Genomic DNA, 20,674 nt, shown 5'->3' on the forward strand with positions numbered 1-20,674 from the left:
ATTGCTATACTGCTGCAGCACCATCTTGGGCTACCAGGGTAACTCTCCGAATGTCCTGAGCGGCGCGAGAGGGACCGAAGCAGGACGACATTACTGGGTGCGTTGTGGACGTCACGATATCGGCGGCTCTGATCATTCTGCATGTCGGCTAGTCGTCGTCGATCGACTTGGCATTGCCACCAAACTCATGGCTGTTCGTTGTTGCCTCCTGACCGTTCTCTGACATGTAACTTAGTCCGATCGGCAGGAGTGTGTCGAAAGGCACTGCAGAGTCGCGGCCGAACAAAAAAAAATAAACAAAGAAAACCGAGTGGCATAATGTTGAAAATGTCACAATATTATGGCGCATTTTTCTTTTTCCAAGCGACGCATTCCGCATGTGATATGATTCACATGAAGTGCACATTCTTTGCTCCGCTATTGACAACTACAAGGTCGTCACGCTGGCCCACGACTAACCTGTCTGTAGCATCTTTTCCAACCGGAATGATGAATTTTATAAGTCAGTGGGTAAACGCCAAAATGAAGAAAAAAAAAAGGAGCAAGTTTTGCTGTATGCACTCACATTTAGCATTCGCTGAACATGTACCAACGGCAACCCTGTATACTCCAGGAAGTGCTGCCATCTGTTAACAGAAGAATAAAACAATTACATGCATACACATTCAGTTGGATTGCGTTGCCGCCATTCGCTCAATCTGTTTTCTGTAGTCCTCCGAAGGTAAGATATTTGTTTCGTATTCGTGTCGAACAACCTTACTCTGACACACGGGTGCTGTGCCGTCGTTTAGCAATAAATTTATTAGGCGAATACTGTTGAGCAGATGCCCGAGAGCCTTGCGGATCGCCGTGAAGTCGCCCAGTAAGTCGTGCTCTTGTTAGATGTTTCAAGTGAACGTGTACGTTATTTTGAGAGGTTATACTACTGCGCTCGCAGGCCGCAATTTGCACGCCGCTCTTGTATTCCCCGGTGCATCATTCTGACGTCACAATACCGTGTAATTGATGCGTTTAGTGAGCTTGTGCTGTTGATAACATCTTCCATGCTTATTTTCCATCGTGAAGGGTCGTCGCTCACTCGTTTCGTGCGTTCATTCACTCGATATCTTACTTCAATTTGGTTAAGAGAATCATTGAGTTCGGCGCATGACATCTGTATTTCAAAAGCCAACAACTTCCGAATGTTACTGGCCACAACATGAGGGCCGTGAGCTGAGACATTCCCACTGTGAAGAAAATAAAAAAAATAAACGGTGAAGTGAATACTTCCGTCACTGTAGTATGCGTGTAATCGAGAAGTTTAATAGGTAACGAGGCTTCTTAAAAAAAAAAAAGATCACTGGCTTCAACACTGACTGACTGAAACACATGCTTCAACACTCATTGACTTACTGACTGTTACAGTGATGAAATGCGCTGATAGTACTTGCGTGTGCTTGTTCCATTCAGTTTTCGAACCCGGGTTGCGCGAACCATTTTGCGAATTCTTGTCAATAGAGCTCTACCGGGGTACGTTACAGCGTGAGGTCACCGATGCACGTGCAAGGCGGTGATTTGCAAAACACTCCTGCCAGTGGCTGAGTGGGGTGCTGTTGCTCGGTACTTGGGGCATTTTTTCTTTCTTTTTGAGAGCTTCATCTTCATCTCACAGTGGCAACATTAGCTGTGGCATGTGTCAGAGAACATCTAGGTGTGTGATAAAGTGCGTGATGAAATATCCCCCCCCCCCCTCGTTGGCTGGCTGTTTGTTGTTGTTGTTCGCCTATTGATAGTGGCGCATACCCACTATGGGGGATTGACCACGAATCGAGTGGCTTTAAAAATTACTGTTCAGATTCGGAATAATTGAGGTATAACAGAAAGATTACCGATAGCCCAGGAAAGTGTGGTGCTTAATGTAATGCATACAATTATTTACATAAACGAATTTATTCTTAGAATAGAGCAATAATCTGATTTTATACGTATATAATAATGTGTACATGTTAGGATAATGAAACTGGTTAATTAGTCAACCTCTTAATTTCATCAGTATAGTCCCGGACGGCCGCACATACTGTCGCATTAGAGAAACCAGAAATGGAAGCTCCAAAAGACAAAATGGCAGGCAGAGATAAGTCCATACCAATGCCACGTAAAGGTATTTCTAATAGGGTTTTTCGTAGTGTGTTAAACCGCCTGCAGGTCAAAAAGAAATGGTCTATTGTTTCCAGTTCATCGCAGAATGCACACAGTGGCGAAGGTGCCTGAGCAGACCTGTGTTTGTAGAAATTTAGATTTGGTACCCGGCAACGCAGCCTTGTGGTAGCTTCTTCTTGTTTTCGAGTGTGGCAAAAGTCTCTTCTCCAGGGATATAATAAATGGCGATATTCTGTAGAGTTTGTTAGTGCTGAACCTTCAAAAACTTGCATAAGCGTACGTCTGCGGAATCGAGCAGCAGTCACATAAGCAGATGATGGACAGAGCAGTAGAATTGGTTCGCTGATTGACGACTTAGCTAATGAATCGGCTATTTCATTTAGAAACAAACCTTTATTTATCAACGAGAAGTGAACACATGTGGCGGCCTGTTCGAGGAACAGCGGCATCTTCCTCGAAAGTGTGCATTGTTGACTGTGGCATGTAGTGTGTGTTGAAAGGCATCGACAATATTGGTTCATTTTCACCGACGGTAAAAGTGGGAATATTGTGCATGGCGTGTGCAGTGTGAATAATGCGATGCGTCCTGTTAGCGAAAACACTAGTATTCGTTGTGGGCCGGTTTCAGTAACCAATTGTCGATGAAACTTTACGATCTGACATTGTAGTCAAGGTAAAAATACATTCGACGCGATCATCTGTGAGTAGGTACATCTCAGCGTATGCGCGGCGTGCATAAAAATAAAAGTGCATGATCTCCTGGTGATATATACGACTAGGCGTGAGCTATAAGCATGTTGTAGCATTGCCGAATCTGCATATATGGTTCACCACGGCTATAACTCGTGATATCGAATACCTGATACGTGTTAATGGAAACAGCGGAGATTTTGGTTTCTTATCTACTTTGTACTTTTACGGCTCGATCCTTAAGAAGTGACAATGCGCCTTAGAAGTTTGTGTATCAGGCCTAAAGGAGCGATAGGTACGAACACACGTTATAGGTGTCAAATGCAGGCAAGGTAACTGTGCCAGATAAAATCTTACAATATTAGGATGTCGTGTTTTACATCACATAAATTTTCACGGGGTTATTGAGAAATGCAGTGGTAGAACTTCTTTTTGATTTTCACGAGGATATGCGAACCTCAGCCTGACCCACGGCAAGAAGTTTTTTTTTCATTCATTTCTGATGAGACTTTCGGGCAATGAGTGAGAATCTTATCCATGATGTCGTGCACAGCAGCTCAAAACCTTGCTGCCGCCAATGCTGTACCTCGTTTAAAACTGCATTGCACGTGCCACAATGAAAATTGAGCAAGTTTATATCCATACCATGCAAATATTTCTCAACGTGCCAGTAATGGTGTACGTTCAAAACGTTCACTATCGAAAAAGATCAGTTTTTTTATGTATGGCTGCCATCTACGTGGGTGAAGCCCACTGCGTGCTGCTCGCATCTCTCAGTACTCTAAACAAAGTTTCTCCATTCATCTAACTACGATGAGCAAATTCCCACACTATGAGCAGTGACCCTTCCGCGACGCCCTTCTTTCAAAAGCTGTGACTTTAGAATATGGCAATGTAGAAATTTCTGTCGAAAGAATGCAAAAGCTGTGACTTTAGAACATGGCAATGTAGAAATTTCTCAGGAAATAATGCAGACACGCAGCTCTGCTATGCATAAAGATGCCGCCGAAGGAGCTATCTTGCCAACCAGCACCTGATCCAAGAGAGGGTGTAGGGGGCGGGGTGCCCTCAGTGACATCACACACAAACAGGGAGAGGTCTATTGCCAACGCTGATAGCTGAAGCGTAGCAAGAGGGGGGGGGGGGAAGGGGTGTTCAACAATTTTTGCCCAAGATCTTGAATTTCGATTGCGTATATACATTGACATACATTCAAACACGCGCACGGAGATACATAAATTTTGTTTCATTGACACCTCCCATCCTTCCCATCGAAAAAATTTCTTGCTACGCCCCTGTCTCTTAGCATGGGGATTTGACTTGCTCTTTTCTCTCTCACTGGACACGCAGCCATCGATGGAGCAGAAATGGAAGAACGTTGGAAAGGGAAGTGACGCTGGAAGAGGAGCTTCTGACGTTGACAAGATACGGTGAGCTCTTACGTTTCAAGAGGCCTCTTACTATATTACGTGTCCTGATGAAAGAAAAACTACAAAACAGTACGAATACTCGCTCTCTATCCCCAAGGTTGTTGCTAAAAAAGATGAACTGCGAATATCTTTTGTGTGCTGTTGATCTATGATTTCGCAACTGCAAACGAGAATATGCATCATAATAAGGGACTGAAGCTGTAGCAACACAAAAGGGAAAGTTCGTGTGCCGCCGGTAACCATGGCGTTAATAAAAAAAAAAGGTTTTATTCGCGAGTTCAGTAACACATCATTATCCTCCGCTTCCTCCTCATGATCATCATTATTATTATTATTAATATTTGATCTGGATATGCAGAAAGAAGGAAGATGGCCCTTATGAAAATGAATTTTGAGAGTCTAATGTGCAGCTAATGCACACCTAATGAGTCACTAGATTGACATTAGACCTGCAAAGCCTAATGTCTTTTAGCATCAGGTGTGCAATAGAGACTCAGATGACAACATGCACCAGGATTTCTGATGATCAAAGTACGCAGACTTTCCAGTGCGCATTCTAATGTCAAAACACATCACAATGAAAAAAAATTTTCGTTAATCTTTTAGAGCCAACAAAAACTTAATTTCTTACTACTAAATGTAATAATCGCGGGAATTCTAGATCCCAAAATTATTATATGATAATGCAGAATGCCGTAGCGGAGTGCTTGAGAAATTTCGACGATCTGTGATTTCTTAACGTGCACCTAAGTCTCATTCAATCACTTGCTGATCTCGACATTCACGTACATGTTGTCTTTCGGAGATCTAAAGCACCAAACAGTTTGTATTCCCGTAGATTTGATGTGGAGTCAGATGCGCTGCCGTTGCGCCACAAGGTCACTATTCCCATAGATTTTTCGACCATGTTTCAATAAATATAACATCGACATGAAGGGAATGTCTTCGTACGCATGCTTAAGTGTAAATCAGCTAGACCATAAGAGCAATAATAATAATAATAATAATAATAATAATAATAATAATAATCCAGGGTCTCTTATGCATTAATTCATGGAGGACAACTCGAAGGCGATAGCCATCTCTCTCTTTTTTTCCAATCAGTTGATGTGTTCATCCTGCGGCCCTTCGAAAACTTTCTGCAACTAATGTGGTTATGCATTGCCTCCACGGTTAATGACACCGTTTTGCGTAGCCAATCAGCCAGCCAGCCTTTGGACAAGCTATGATGGATTGTGTGCGAGGTAATGACTTTATCATGTGGCGCTATAATGACCCGTCATCTTGTGGTGATTACTTTTTGCATGCATCTATCGTTCCCTACATTGCAGGATGCGAGACACTGCCAACGGTCAAATTTTACTTTTAATGAGGCATCTAAGGCTTGTGATTTCATTAGTAATAAATGATTTATTATTTTCTTATTCATGTAGCGTGCCCAGAAACAATTATAAGGTTGTACATGTGCATCTAAAAAAAACAACAATAGCGATTATTATTATTATTAAAATATTATTATTAATATTAATCATGATGAGATATTTGTGCCAGAAGTGCGATGTGGAGGCAAACTTTACTGGGGCATTCAGGGGTGCTTTTCACCACCTTGCGCTCATAAATTTTGAATATGTATTTAAATCTAACAAGCATAGCGTCGATCGCTCACGCTGAAGCATTACCCCAAACAGTTGCGTAGACGTGCCAATTTGCCATTTGCATGGAGGGGGATGGTTTCATTAGCCGATCAGTGGACACCGATGATTGATTGATTTGTGGGGTTTAACGTCCCAAAATCACGTTATGATTACGAGAGACGCCGTAGTGGAGGGCTCCGGAAATTTCGACCACCTGGGGTTCTTTAACCAAATCTGAGCACACGGGCCTACAACATTTCCGCCTCCATTGAAAATGAAGCCGCCGCAGGCGGGATTCGATCCCGCGACCTGCGGGTTCGCAGCCGAGTACCTTAGCCTCTAGACCACCACGGTGGGGCTCAGTGGACACCGAGGGCAGCACTTGAGATAAACTCATCGTATCGTTGTAGTGAGCATATGAAAGCGTATTTAAATACCAGTCATACTTCTATTAGAAAAATATGACTGGGAGCGGCAGCTGCCAATTGTGTGCCTCTCTCCTCCCTCCCCACCACAGGTAGGTGGTGGAGAGCGAAGGCGTGATGGAGAGGAAAAGAGAAGTTTTAATGCGCATTCATGCTTCTCACCCCGCCACTGTTTTGCTGTCACAACACGAGCTGTCACGTAGAGACAGCGGCATAGATAAAAAAACAAAAAAAAAACAAGGAAGGGTAAGGAAAGGAATCCCTCGTTGATCTCGGCGAAGGGCGGGGGGAGCAGGCGAATAGTCATTTTGATCTATGTATACCACACCCCCCCCCCCCGAAAAAAAAAACCCCAAAGGGCGCAGGGAGGGGGGAGGGCAGAAAGGGGTAACGGACTCGGTGTGCCAACCCCTAGCTACAGTGTACTAGAATGTACAGAACAGTAACACCAACAGCGAATGCACAGTGTACAGAACAACACTGCGTAGAGACGTAAAGGAAGGGACACCCGGTCATATACCTTTCTTCTCTGTAGAGCAGGAATGCATGCCATTCATTCTTTTCTGCACACGAACAAAGCCGCTGCTGCAAAAACATTGCCCTTGAGCTCTGTACTTATCGGCCTTGTGTTGCAGAAACTCAGAGATGGCCATTGCTGTTGACATGAGTTGTGAGACCTTTTTTTTGTTATGCAAAACAAAATACAAACAACTGCATAACTACACATTACAAACTAATAATTAAGAAGGCTTCACTTGGCTTGAAAAGTTATAAATTGTAGCATAGCCATGGTGTGCGCATAGCAGCGCCGGACCAGCAATGTGTCAACGTAGTCAGCAGAATGAAAAGAACGTTTATTCAAAAGTGTATAACGTATTTATAGGCAGCGTAGTGTTAGCCAGATAACGATGCGCACGTGGTAGTAGCAAAAGTCCGATGTGGTGCAGGCGGCCAGCTGAGGCGTCAACAGGTGCGCGCGCACACACACACACAGAAACCGCGAAGACACAACATTCCTTCCCCCTTAGAATTGAAAGCGTTGTACTGTCTTGCGTACTCTTGTTGAACGCCTGTGGGCTTGTTGGGCGACACCGGTACTCATCGGGACGGCCGTGATCTTCAATGATGCACGTTGTGCAGAACCAGCATCATTAGGGATGAGCCGAGAAGACATGCCTGCATTTGAGCTTACCGCTTCCGGAGGCGATGGTTCCGTTGCTGGGTCTGACTCGCTGGGACTTGTGGCAGTTGTTACTGGTGGCGAGTCCTGTCGCGGGCGAAGTTGATCAACATGCCGCTGGGCGACCCCGTCCGGAATGTTCACGATCACCATTCTCGCTCCAGACGTCGCCTTCACATTGCCAGGCGTCCATTTGCTCCCCGCACCATAATTGCGGGCGTATACGTCACTTCCTGGTAGCGGCAGCCAGTCCTCTTGGTCTTCTCTTAATCCTGTAAGGGCTGGAGGAAAACATGTGTCCAGCCGTGAGCGTATTTGGTAACCCAAGAGCAACTCTGCTGGGGATTTACCGCACTTTTGTGGCGTCCTCCGATAGTTAAACAGCAAGCGTATCAGATTCTCCTCTAGCTTTCCTCTCCTCATTTTTCAAAGGCCATCTTTTATAGTACGCACTGCCCTTTCCGCTGCACCATTAGACTGGGGGTGGTAGGGCGCACATCGAAGGTGCACTATGTTGTTGTTTGCTACGAATTCCTCAAAATTATGGCTGGAAAACTGAGTCCCGTTGTCGGACACGATGGTGCGTGGTACCCCAAACCTGCTGAAAATGGCACGTAAGCAGTTAATGGTGGTTTCCGTTGAAGCATGTGACAGAGGTACGGCTTCGAGCCATTTCGTGTGGGCGTCAACTATGACGAGTATCATTTTTCCGCCGATCGGCCCCGCGTAGTCAATGTGGATGCGGGACTACCTTTCGCCGGTTTCCGGCCACTTGACAACGGGCACCGCGGTTGGCATCGGCAAATTTTGAACACAGTTCTGGCACTGAGTAGACACCTCTTCAATATTTCTGTGTAGGCCTGGCCACCAAAACAAAGAGCGCGCGACAGATTTCATTGCTGGCGAACCCTGGTGAGTCTCATGTAAAAGCTGCAGAACTTGCACTCTTGCTTCGGCTGGTATTATGACCCTATTGCCCCAATAAACAAGGTCATGTGCAACGGATAGCTCTAGCTTACGGTCAAAAAATGGCAGTATGTCCCTTGCCAGCCCGTTGGCTTGTCTGGGCCACCCATGTAATATGTACCGATTGACTTCTGCCAGGACAGGATCCGAAGCGGTGAAAGCCTTCAGCTCACGCGTTGTCGTGACACCGTTGTTCAGCTGGTTTAGCGAGAGTACATATTCGGGTGGCTCACCGTCTTCGTCAGTTTCCATAGTTTGCAGCGGCAGGCGGCTTAAGGCATCAGCATTCAGCATCTGTCGTCCTGGGGCGTACTGCAGCTGGTATCGGTAGGCCCCCAGCTGAAGCGCCCAACGTTGGATCCGGGCAGCGGCCATTGTGGGCGTCTGCCTGTCTGACCTCAACAGGCCCAGCAACGGTTGGTGGTCAGTCACCAAAGTAAATTCCCGACCTAGAAGGTAGTCGCGGAATTTAGTTACGCCAAATACCAGTGCCAGTGCCTCTCGCTCGAGCTGTGAATAGTTGCGCTCCGCCTGTGTTAACGTACGCGAGCGAAAGCCAATCGGCCTGTAGACGTTTCCTATCGTGTGAAACAAGACCGCGCCCACTCCGTATGGCGACGCGTCGCACTCAAGTTTTAGTTCCTTCGAAGGGTCGAAATGGACGAGAACCTTGGCTGCTTTGAGGCTTTGCTTAGCAACCTTTAACGCAAGCTCTTGAGGCTGTTCCCAGTGCCAGCGCGCATTCTTTTCCAGCAGCTGATACAAAGGAAAAAGTGTGGTCGACATGTTAGGCAGAAACCTCGCGTAGAACGTGATCATTCCCAAAAAAGACCGCAGTTCGCTGACATTACGGGGGCTCTACGCCTGCATGATAGCATCGAGGTTTTTCTCTGTCCGATGCAGCCCATCGCGATCGATGCGATGCCCGAGATAGGTAACTGCTGGGCTGCGCAGCTTGCACTTATCGTGTCTCAACTTTACGCCTCTCTCTCGAAACCGCTCCAAAACGTTTTTCAGCCTTTCACCACTGTCGCTTGATTTTTCAGAAATGAGCACGTCGTCAAAGTAAGCTTGTGCACCCACCAGACCAGCTAGAACCTCATCTATTTTTTTTTAGAATATCGCGGGTGCACAGGCTATTCCGAAAGGCAGTCGGTTGTAGCAAAAAAGCCCTTTTGGTGTGTTAATGACGCAAATTTTCTTTGCCGACTCATCCAGTGCCACTTGATTGTATGCGTCCCGTAAATCCAGTGTGCTGAAACAATCCCCATCGTGTAGTTGCGCAAACATATCTTCAATGATAGGCAAGGGATATTGTTCAGTGGCGCATGCGGGATTCACTGTGGCCTTGAAATCACCGCAGATTCTCACTGCGCCGTCTTTCTTAAGAACTACAACTATAGGTGACGCCCATTCCGAGTGTGCCACCGGTGATAACACGTCTAAGGACACTAACCGATCAAGTTCAAGTGACACGCGGTCGCGTAGCGCATATGGAATGGGTCTGGACTTACAGAACTTAGGTACGGCGCCTTCTTTTAGGTGCAGATTGACCGGAGGGCCTGTGATGAGCCCCAGTTCCCCGGAAAACACGTCGTTGAAGTCGTTGAATATGCTATTCACACTGGACTTGCCCGTTCTGTGGGCTCAGAGTCTCCTGCAACGCGAACCACCGGAGCACCAGCGGCGTTCAGCAGCTGAATTAAATCTCGACCACAGGGGCTTGGTCACGCACAGTCTAACACGGTCAGTGCACACTCCGCCGTCACTCCCTTATGAGAAACACTGAGCGCAAGCTCCCCAAGCACTGGCAGTCGTCCTGTGTAGCAGGATAATTTCACACTGGATGGTCTCAGTTTCGGCCATTGGTCGCGGTGCTTCTCGTACAGTTGACGTGGGATAACACAAACGGGCGACCCAGTATCAACTTCCATGGTAAGCTGCACACCACACCAAGAGAACGTTCGGCGAATTGGTGGCACCAGACAACTCTTCCGTTCCGAGGCCAAGGCCTACATGTGCGCTGCTTCGTGTTCGTCGTCTGTCGAACCTTCCGTCCCCGTGAGAATGTTGGTTTGTGCCCTGCTTGCTGTTCCTTGCTCGTGAGGACCGCGGCTTCCGCATTTCCTCGCAAGGTGACCGCGTCCTCCACAGCGATAACAGCGAGCGTTAGACCAGGTGCAACCGCTCTCATTGTGCTTTGCACTACCGCACCTTGAGCATTCTTGACGTGTAGCCCTCCGTCTCTCGTCTTGCGGTGTTTTCTGCTGATACGCTTGTACTTTTAACACTGGTGTCAATCCAGATCCGTTCATGTTTTTCAAGCCACTATCTGCAGCTTCCGCTGAAAGGACCATTGCTTCAGCGTCTTCTACTGTTAATTCCCGCTTCGCAAGTGCTGCTTCTGTAGTGCACTTGACCGGACACCACACACAATGCGATCTCGTAGCATGCGATTTGATGCACTGCCAAAATTGCAATTATCAGCTATTCGGCGAATGTCGACCAGGAATTCATTAATGGGCTCACCCTCCGCTTGACACCGACTGAAAAACCTGTAACTTTCTGTGATTTCGTGTCGCTTGGGGTCGTAGTGCTCACTCAACACTGCCACGACTTCTTTATAAGTCAGCGCATTCGGCTTGCGTGGAGCCACCTTCCCTGCCAGCACTTGTATCGTGTGCGCGCTTAAGGCAGCAACCAGCAATGCTCTTTTCTTAGTTGAGTCTTCAATGGCATTCGCTTCAAAGTATGCTTCGGCTTTGATAAGGTATTGCGTCCACTTATCTTTGCTCTCTTCGAAGTCCGGAAGCTGGTGGTGAGCTATGATCGCCTTGGTTGCTCGATTTTTCGTACTGTCAGGTTCAGGGTCGCCTTTCACTGCATGGGTGGTGAACATCCTCGTCGCCACTGTAGCATAGCCATGGTGTGCGCATAGCAGCGCCGGACCAGCAATGTGTCAACGTAGTCAGCAGAATGAAAAGAACGTTTATTCAAAAGTGTATAACGTATTTATAGGCAGCGTAGTGTTAGCCAGATAACGATGCGCACGTGGTAGTAGCAAAAGTCCGATGTGGTGCAGGCGGCCAGCTGAGGCGTCAACAGGTGCGCGCGCACACACACACAGAAACCGCGAAGACACAACATAAATACACTTGATCGTTATTTTAAAATATCTATATAGTGATTTGTTAGTGCTGCCACCTGCACACTTATTTTGGTTAAGCTTGTAATTCAGCAGTTGCAACAGGCCTTGTTGTACTGCGGGCTCACTACCAGCCTCACGCAAGAACATGTGCAGCAAGTCCGCAGTTACATAATTGCCGTGTTGATAGATACTGCGTGAATTGTATACTGATCCTGCTTTGGAATTCCTCTACGGGATAGTTTCCGCATGTCGGGAAGTTCTGCTGCTTTGATCGAGTGGCAGACGAAGACTCGCCGTACGTTGCCTGCTCCAACAGCCACATCGGACGCGCGCCTTCGTGTTCGTTCTGAAAAGTGATTTCTCCCTCCATTTATCGATTACTCGTGTTGTTCGCGTGATTCTATGTCGAGTGTGCTTCTGAAGACAATGCTCGACCCCTGGTGTGACAAGCAGTGACTGATGTTATGCGAGAGCGTGAGCTTTTTGGCGGGCAACTGAAGCGTGCACAGCCTATGCCAAAACTTCGGTAAGTTGGAGAAAGTCGCTGAACTACGTAGCTGGGTTACTTCATTGCGTGACAAATGGTATGCAGGAAGCGATGGCCCGGGCGGCTTGTTGGCACTGCGGGGATGACGAACCAGAGACCTGTTAGGCAGGTATGTTTTGAGGTGGCTTATTTTATATCACCGTAAGAAACAGTCGCTGTGTGCGATGATTGCATGTTTTAGATTCGCGTTGCGCTACCTGATCTATCGTTCGGTCATGCAAGCCTCTTGTCGTGCTGTCATTCCTTGGCTGTTTACTGCACGTGATTATCCTTTCATTCCTTGTCGCCCTGTAAAAGAGTCTGCTTTTAAACATACTGGTGTCGCGAGAGCAATTCACGTTCACCCAACTCGATAGCTTGTGCGTTTTTACGCGCAAAACAATCACACGACTGGGCACGTAGATAGAAAAATGCACAACCCTGTCAAGCACACACGAATGTTTTCGTGGTTGCGCTCCGGATCCTTGTGGCAGAAATGCATGTAATTTTTCTATGGTTAGAATTTCACCCCAGCTGCCTCATAAATATTTTAAAAGAGCTAACTTGAAGTATACGTATTTCAGTTCTCGACGTTATGTGCTGAAACTAATAGAACACTCCTACCGCTGCATTGAAGATATTTTGATATCGAGTGTTAGTAGAAGTATATGGGAATTTAATTTAGTTAATTAAACTAACACACGACACCCTTTGTTGCAATATTTGTGTAAACTTTTGTTAGCTATATAAATCTTTGTTTTCTCCTTGAAGCATATCAGGTGCTTCAAGTTGTATTTCCGGTCTTTCTTTTTTACATCAGTGTTGTACTGATATTGCCTACTTGCTTGTGTGATGAGGATGTATAACCTATGTGTAGCATTCAGGGATTTAGTATTTATTTTGTTTTGTGAGGCAGTAAATTAGAAGCAAAAAGATCGTATTCCTATGTTTCCAGATGTTGACAAAGAGTTTCAGAATATTAATATTTTTGCGAAGGGCTTATGTAATTAAAGAAATCCTACAGATAGTTTGTGTGAACAAAAGTCAAACTACATGGTAATTTGCTTCAGAGTACCAACAGTTTGTTTCCTGAATAGCTTACATTTATGATGTAATACAATATATATGGCTCATTCTTACACATCGCATGTGCGCATAAACCATGCACTCTTTGCAAATATTGTTTTCATCATTTAGATCACCCACACACATGTGTGCATGCTCTGCATAGTGTTATTACGTAGTTTTGTGAATGCGAAACATTCGTTGGCACTCTGTCAGTTTTCAGCAAGAAGGGGCTAGTCCAATATTGCCTGTTTTGATTGTGCCATGATCCCTTTATTCAAGGATTTACCCTTTAATGTATCAGTATACCGGGTCCCGCGCAAGGGATTGAGAGTCCTTCAGGCAGAGTAAGCTTCACCACTGAGGCGACGCGTCACAGCTCCTCGAAGCCCGCGTGTACGCTGTTGAGCTATCGGTGGGTAGCCGGCTGGCACTGGGGATCGAACCCCGCACCTCCCGTAGCTGAAGCGGACACGTACGTGCAATGCCACAGCTACGGTTAATGTATCAGTATACACTTTGCTAAGACGTGTTTGGTACTCGCTATCTGTGTGTGATATAACGTTTGTTTTGTGTGAAAGTAATATTTTATGGTATCTTTTATGTATGTATCAGCGATGGCAGCTGTTCATGGTCCCGACACAGTAGACAGGTTGCAGTGCGCGATTGGAGCGGTCTTCCTGGAAGCCCTAACGAGCCTTATTAAGTGGTGGGCATTTCTTTTTGTTACCACAGAGTGATATTTCGGACACATAGCACCTATTGAGGTATAGCATACACTGTCTTTTAGCTTAGGTGTGGGAAGCCTATGTCCTGCACTTCAGTGCAGTATTCCATGGACATGGAACATGCATCATTTGGTTTGTAATCCTTGAACATGGAATGTTGCCGGTGTCAACGTTGTGACACTTGGAGGCGTTTTGATAATGGGAACAGCTGTTCCTTGTCACTGTTGTCTTGAACAAGGCAAGAGTTCTTGTTAAAGGGTTGCACAAGGAAAAACATTCAGCATTGTTTGTTAAACATTAGGTAATATTTAGCTCAATATAACACAAGGATTAGTCCGGTGCAGTTAAAAACAAAATGGGTTATTGCAACGGAAGCGCTAAAATTTACGGCATGATGCTTAACCTTAGTGCTTCGGTTGCAATTAACCATTTTGTATAAAGTTGGGACACGTGCTGCATCCTCTCTCATGGTCTTTGTGTTACATTGTGCTAGATATCACATAAGTTGGAAAGTTGCCTGCAGCAACATTCCCTCTTATAGGATTTGTTCGTCTTTTCAAGTTTCCTCCATCAACATCTATTTTGTTTGGACTGTCATGAAATTGTCTGCAGTGAAATCTTACTGATAATTATGTTTCGCTTATTGTCGTGATCATTACTTTTATCTTAAATTTTTTTTATTGGATATACAACATTTTTTTAACTAAGTTCTTTTTTTAGAAGTAGAAGTGTCTTTCATTTTTTGTGCTTTTTAAAGGGACAGCAAACAACATTGAGGTCTAAAAATTTAATGAATATAAATAAACACACTTTTGCTATGTGCACATTCTGCCGCGAGAATTCGACGAATTCGTGTTCAAGGAAGTCACAGGGGTTGTTGTTTCAGCTCGTTTTCGAATTTTCACGTGTATGAGCAGATTTGTGGTATTTTTTTAAGTTGTTGTGCAATCTTGTTTTAAATAACATCGTGCAACATGCAAGTACTTATTCCTTTCTAACAAAGCCTTCTCAGATAATTCTTATGCCTGAGAGTTTGATCATCTGAATTAGGGACAGCTTTTCTTGGGAGGCAGCACATACTCATGTTTCATCACATTGTTTGAAACATGTTCCCACTGCAATCTATGACACTAGCATGATTGTGTTTATGTAACACAACTCACAAGATATAGAGGCCTCTCATGCAGAGAAGTGTCATCCGTGTGATAGTGCCTTGAATAGCCTTGTTGGACTGCAACGTTAAATTGTTGAATGAATTCATGCTCTTTTGGAAGTACAGTACTCACGGATTGAAACAGGACACTCGGAGCGTGTGGCCGACGGCACATGTGCCGCCGCTCGTGGGTGCGCGCAGAACCAATGTGTTGCGTTGTGGTATAGGAAATACGGGGAAGACCTATGGAGCATGGCTACTCCTTCCGATTGCCAAATTGTCGGCCTGTAGTTCACCACGTGTACACTACCAGGGCAGCGCTGCAAGGCTCACGCACATTCGCATGTCTACCAAACTGGCTCGCCGCTGCGCACCACTTTTATTGCCACGCCAGCAGACGACCCTCTCGTTCTGCGTGCTTAGGCAATACAGTATGCATGCTGTGCAAGTAAGACACCGGATTCAGTTAGTAGATTGCGCCTTGTGTGCGTTTGTAGACATGATAAACATTTGCACAAAAGCATGAAAAGTTTACTTCGTGGTTTCTGTCTCAAAAACAAAAAAATGTGTGGCATGCTTTCCTTCATGCAACATGGAAATAATATCATTTATTAGTGTCATTAGGGCAAACTGCGGCCTATTGTTGAATAAAAATGTGAGAAGCTCGCTGGTTTTTCTGTGGCCGACAGCTCTACAAATGCTTGCCACGCAAAATAGCCGCACTATTCTCTGCTTGGGGCGAGACAAGAAAGTACTTAGTTATTGTTTTATTGCTGCACGGAAACAGGTTTTTGGCTGGTGCTTTTCTTTTTCGTTGCGACAAAAAGCTTGAAAAACTTCTTATGCTTTTGTGCAGCTATTTATTATGTCAACGAGCGCATTTAAGGCGCAACATCTTAGAGGTATCCAATTACTTACTTGCGGAGCCTACGTGCCCCATCGTCGAAGGGCATCGATCGAGAGCGTTGTCTGTTAGCGTCACAATATAAATGGTTCGCACAGCCCCCATCGATTCGAGCTGCATGCATGCAAAAAAGCGCGAGCCTTGCAGTGCCACGTTGGCAGTGTGCACTTTGTGAACTAAATGCCAATTCTTTAGCGACCGGAAGGAGTAAGCCTGGTCTTCAGCTGTTTTCGCCCTCACTCTATTCAACAGAGAAATATCCTGGTTCCGCGAGCACCCATGAGCAGCGGCACATGCATTGGCGGCCACGCGCTACGAATGTCCTGTTTCAATCCGTGAGTACTGTACATAAATGCCGACCATACTGGGCATGTTGGTACATACTTGGTAGGAAACAAGAGTGCAAGAAAAAATATGGACTGGTGCATCCATTATTCTTTCTGTGTCGGCGTCTTAGCTCATGATGCTGTTCACTCCTGAGTGTACATTTTATTTCCTCGCTGAGCTCCTACATACACTCTAAACTGTATGATCTTTGTGACGTAAGGGTTCAGGCGATATTTTGGGCATCTGCATAGTCTAAAATGGTCATGAGTTCAACACTGTGATGTGCTATTGCCTTAAATACTTGAGTAGCGCAAGTGTTTGGTCGGGTTGGTAATTCATCGCCTAGAAACTTTTGTAAGGTACGGCAAAATATCAACAGAGAAAAGGGAGAGGACACAAAGTAGTGCTAGCTCGTGTTGTCGCCCTTTTGATTGTGCATGTTTTTTCTGCTGTTGAAAGTTTTCTTTAGAAAGAGTTCCTATCCTTGTCCTTTCAAGACGTTCAGTAAATGCCAACACACCCCAGTGTAGATTCTTGTGCTTATTAAAGACCAGCGATCAATTTCATAATTTGCAATACTGGCTAGTGAACATGGGCAACTGTGCACTCTAAAGCATGGAGCTAGGTAAAAATATTTCCTTTTTTATAAAGGTTTTGTCACCTCTTTAAGGTACCTAAAGAATGCATTTTTAGCTATTGAATAATATGCGAAAATAATCAAGGGTACAAAAATGTTTTGCTTGATTCCTCCAATCAGTTGCTTGTAGAAAGATGTGTAGAAACGACCTGTAACATGTTACAACATGCATATCTGTGTAATATACTGTAGGTTACAAAAAGCAGAATTTTTTAATTGTTTTCACTAGAGTTGTGTAGCTGTATCACCTAGGTGTAGCTCTACATTTCATGTGCCTGTTTGTTGCTTGATTTCATCTTGCACATAGGCGTGCACACGCCTATGACTTGGCACCTCTGAGCATGAGCCCTCAATAGTTCTCAGTTAAAGAAGAATGATTTTAATGGTGAAGCTTTGTGTAAAACAAAGTTGTGGAATATAGACCCACTGTTGCATGCCGTAGTCATACATTGGGTGCCATTGGAATCATGAAAGGAGGTTATTCTGCAATATTGCCTTAGAGAAGCTGACTCAGCTGATTTCTCCGTTCCTGATAGCTGGCTTCTCTCCACTTATTGATCAATCGGCAGCCCTCTGAACTGATGTATAGTGGTTAGTTTTTTTTTTCAACGCAGCATGAAGTCAAGGCTATGTGATTCGATATTGAATCCAGAGGGATTATTTAATATAACTGATAAATGTATATCACTATTTAAAAAAGGCATAACTCATCAATTGTAATGTCAATTCATGTGCTGCGCTAAAATGTATGCTTCGGTGCCTTCTAAGTTTTTATGTTCTCTCTTGCAGGTTTTAAATACAGCAGTGGTGGGTGCCACACGACAGTGCTACAAAAGACCCTATCATCAGTGCAAAGTCGAAAACTGAATACAAATGCAGTTATTCCTGGAAATGTCTCATTTGGTGTTTCCTTGTTTTTTTGTACTTATAAAACAGGACTTTCGCAAGAATTGTAAACAAGGACGAACTAGCTCCATTTATTGTCCTATCTAAACTGAATTGCTTGACAATGTAATGCGTGTTTCCAAATGCAGGCATTATATACTTGTAGCATTATTTATCGGCTTCGAAAGATTCTGACGTGTAAAAAACTATGATCTGTTCGTTGGTGGAAGTGGTCTCATGGTATTTCCTTTATAATCCTCTAATTTGTGCACACTTTCATATTAATAATGAAGCGATTTATTGATCTGCTTTTCAGCAAATGTTCTGTTGATGGCATAGGACCTTAGTCTACAACGCGATGTTTGATGTCAACCTAATGCATATGCTCGATAGCACTTCACTCGACAACGGCCATCAGAAACTCAGATGTCAGGGCTCTATAGACTAACGCTAGCCAATGGTCATCAGATACTCTCATGTCGGGCCTCTATAGACTATAGTCATCAGAAACTCTAATGTCATAACTCAATAGACTTTTGCTAGACTATAGTCATCAGAAACTCTGATGTCATAACTCTATAGACTAACGGTGGCCAATTACTACTAGACTCATATTAGGTACGCATTAGGAAAGCGCATTAGACTGACATTAGACAGTTTAAAGATTGTGATGTCGAATGACATTAGCCTCTTTATAAAAGTACATTAAATTTTTTCATAAGGGGGGTGGAAAGAAATAGAAAACAAAAATGCAAGAACGCAGGCGTAAAAACAAATAGTCACGTTGAAGGGTGTTTATATACACGGGGCCAAACCTGTCTTGCTCAAGAAAGCTAAAAACACGAGGCATCAGCATGCACATCCTTGAAAAGTTAATAGAACTTTATAATGGCTAGGCGTCACTGAAAGCAGACATCAGCGCAGTGCTGATATGCCTTAAGGTGTTTCTTCTACTCGCAGGGGTTGTGCCAGCGAAAGCGCGGTGCAGGAGAAGCCGAAACAGAAGTACATCATTACTAGGAACCACACGTGCGAAGTGTGCGGCAAGGCCTTAACCACCCACGCGAGGCTTGAACGTCATCTTGCTACACACGCCGGGAAAAAGCCGCATGCCTGTCAGTGCTGCCCGGCCACTTTCGCGCAAACAGGGGACCTCTATAGGCACTTTCTCACTCATATTGGAGAAAAACGTCACAGCTGTCCTAGATGCGGCAAAATGTTCACCAGGAAATCGAGCGTCAGCAGGCACTTCCGCACACACACGGGCAAAAAGCCGTTCAAATGCAACCATTGCCCGGCCGAGTTCGCGGATCGTTACAACTTGACGCGACACTTGTTCGTGCACAGCGGCGAAAAGCCGTCTAAGTGCGAAGACTGCGGCAGAAGGTTCGCGCGATGGTGGACCCTTTCGTGCCACAACAGGACGCACACCGGCGAGAAGCCGTTCTCATGCGATTCGTGTCCGGCCGAGTTTTCTCTGAAGCGCACGTTGGTCACACACAAGCTTACGCACTCTGAAGAAAAGCCCTGGCAGTGCGACCTGTGCGACAAGATGTTCGCGCTAAAGTCCAACTTGAGGCGCCACTCCCGAGTCCATACTGGCGAGCGACCGTACGAATGCAACCTCTGTCCAGCCACATTTTCCAGCCAGTCCGCCTTTATTTACCATACGCGGGGGCACACCAGAGAAAAGCCCTATGAGTGTGGCGCGTGCGGCTTGAGATTCCGGACGAATGACCACCTCAAGGCACACGTGAGCAGAATCCACGGTGATCCAAGAGCTCGTGCGGGGGGGGGGGGGGGGGGGGCTTTGCCTACCAGGATCCTCTCATCGCGGACCGGAAGCCTGAAAGGACCGTCCGAAAGCGTCAACGGGCGGAGCTCGGAAAGAGGCTGAAGGCGCAAGTCAAGACATCTGCACTGTAAAGGATAATCGCGCGTGACCGAGTAGCAGTGATTCTCAGATGTCGTCGTGTTAGTCTGGAGAAACGGGCTTTCCAGTTGCCCTACGACGTGTTTGCAAAACGTGCACGGCGTGTTTTTATTTCGAATGCCAAAAATAAAGAATGTGTGGTGCGAATCATTTGATCGCATCAATAATATGTGCCTGTTATTTCATTTTTCATGACAAAACACGAATAGAAAATTTTCGCTCACATTTGAACCATCCTTCTATATCAAACGGGCTTCAGTATGTCCGGACCCTCATTCAAAAGCCTGAGATCGGTCAAGAATGGCACCACAACTGTGTGAAATCATCGCTAATTATTCAGATTGTGAGTTTATTGTCGTGATAGGCTTAAAGCGCTCGCATCGCCGAAAATCTGGTGTCGGCGTCTTTGGTTGCGAGCGAGAAATCCACATCTTGTCCCTTTAAATAATATGGACTTACGGCTTCGACTCAGGCGGGTGTATAGTGTCGCGTCTGTTTGGAGAGAGGGATAAACGTCTTTATTTATAAAGGCATAGAGAAGGAGGCCATGGGAGTCCCTAGGGGTCCCTAGTGTTGCGAAGCGCGCCTCCGACGACGTTACGAAGGGCCCCACGTATCTCACCGCTGCAACCACTGTTTCGAAAGACGGCGACACCAACACGGTCCCGAAGGCGCCACTGCTTCGACCTCCACCGGGAAGGTCACCAGCCGTTTTGTAGCATAAGTTTCGCAGCTCGCGACTCCTTATGCGCAGAGCTGATTGACGAGCGGACGAGACGACGGTGGGTTAAACAAAACTTATGTACAGCATATATACAGAGGCGTTACAAATTCGGCACTGGAGCCGACAGCTTAGAGACCCGAAGAGCCGAGCTCTCCTCTCTAACACATAGGTCTGCTGCTA

The 20,674-nt window shown here is 45.5% G+C and overlaps 1 protein-coding gene across 1 annotated transcript; it reads left to right on the forward strand.

The window, feature by feature from the left end:
- Positions 1–652: 652 nt before the first annotated feature.
- On the forward strand, positions 653–19,734 carry LOC142774320 (uncharacterized). The gene is made up of 3 exons (XM_075874714.1): positions 653–721; positions 4,180–4,259; positions 18,798–19,734. The coding sequence occupies exons 2-3, from the start codon at positions 4,186–4,188 to the stop codon at positions 19,732–19,734; spliced, it is 1,011 nt and encodes a 336-aa protein (XP_075730829.1). The 5' UTR covers positions 653–721; positions 4,180–4,185.
- The last annotated feature ends 940 nt before the right edge of the window (positions 19,735–20,674 follow it).

This window comes from Rhipicephalus microplus, chromosome 10 (assembly GCF_043290135.1).
Source record: "Rhipicephalus microplus isolate Deutch F79 chromosome 10, USDA_Rmic, whole genome shotgun sequence".
Classification (NCBI taxonomy): Eukaryota; Metazoa; Arthropoda; class Arachnida; order Ixodida; family Ixodidae; genus Rhipicephalus; species Rhipicephalus microplus.

Excerpts from the sequence above, each read along its gene's own strand:
- LOC142774320 (XM_075874714.1), top strand. The coding sequence starts at position 4,186 with ATGGAGCAGAAATGGAAGAACGTTGGAAAGGGAAGTGACGCTGGAAGA. Across the intron at positions 4,260-18,797 it reads TCTGACGTTGACAAGATACG|GGGTTGTGCCAGCGAAAGCG; the intron begins GTGAGCTCTTAC and ends TTCTACTCGCAG.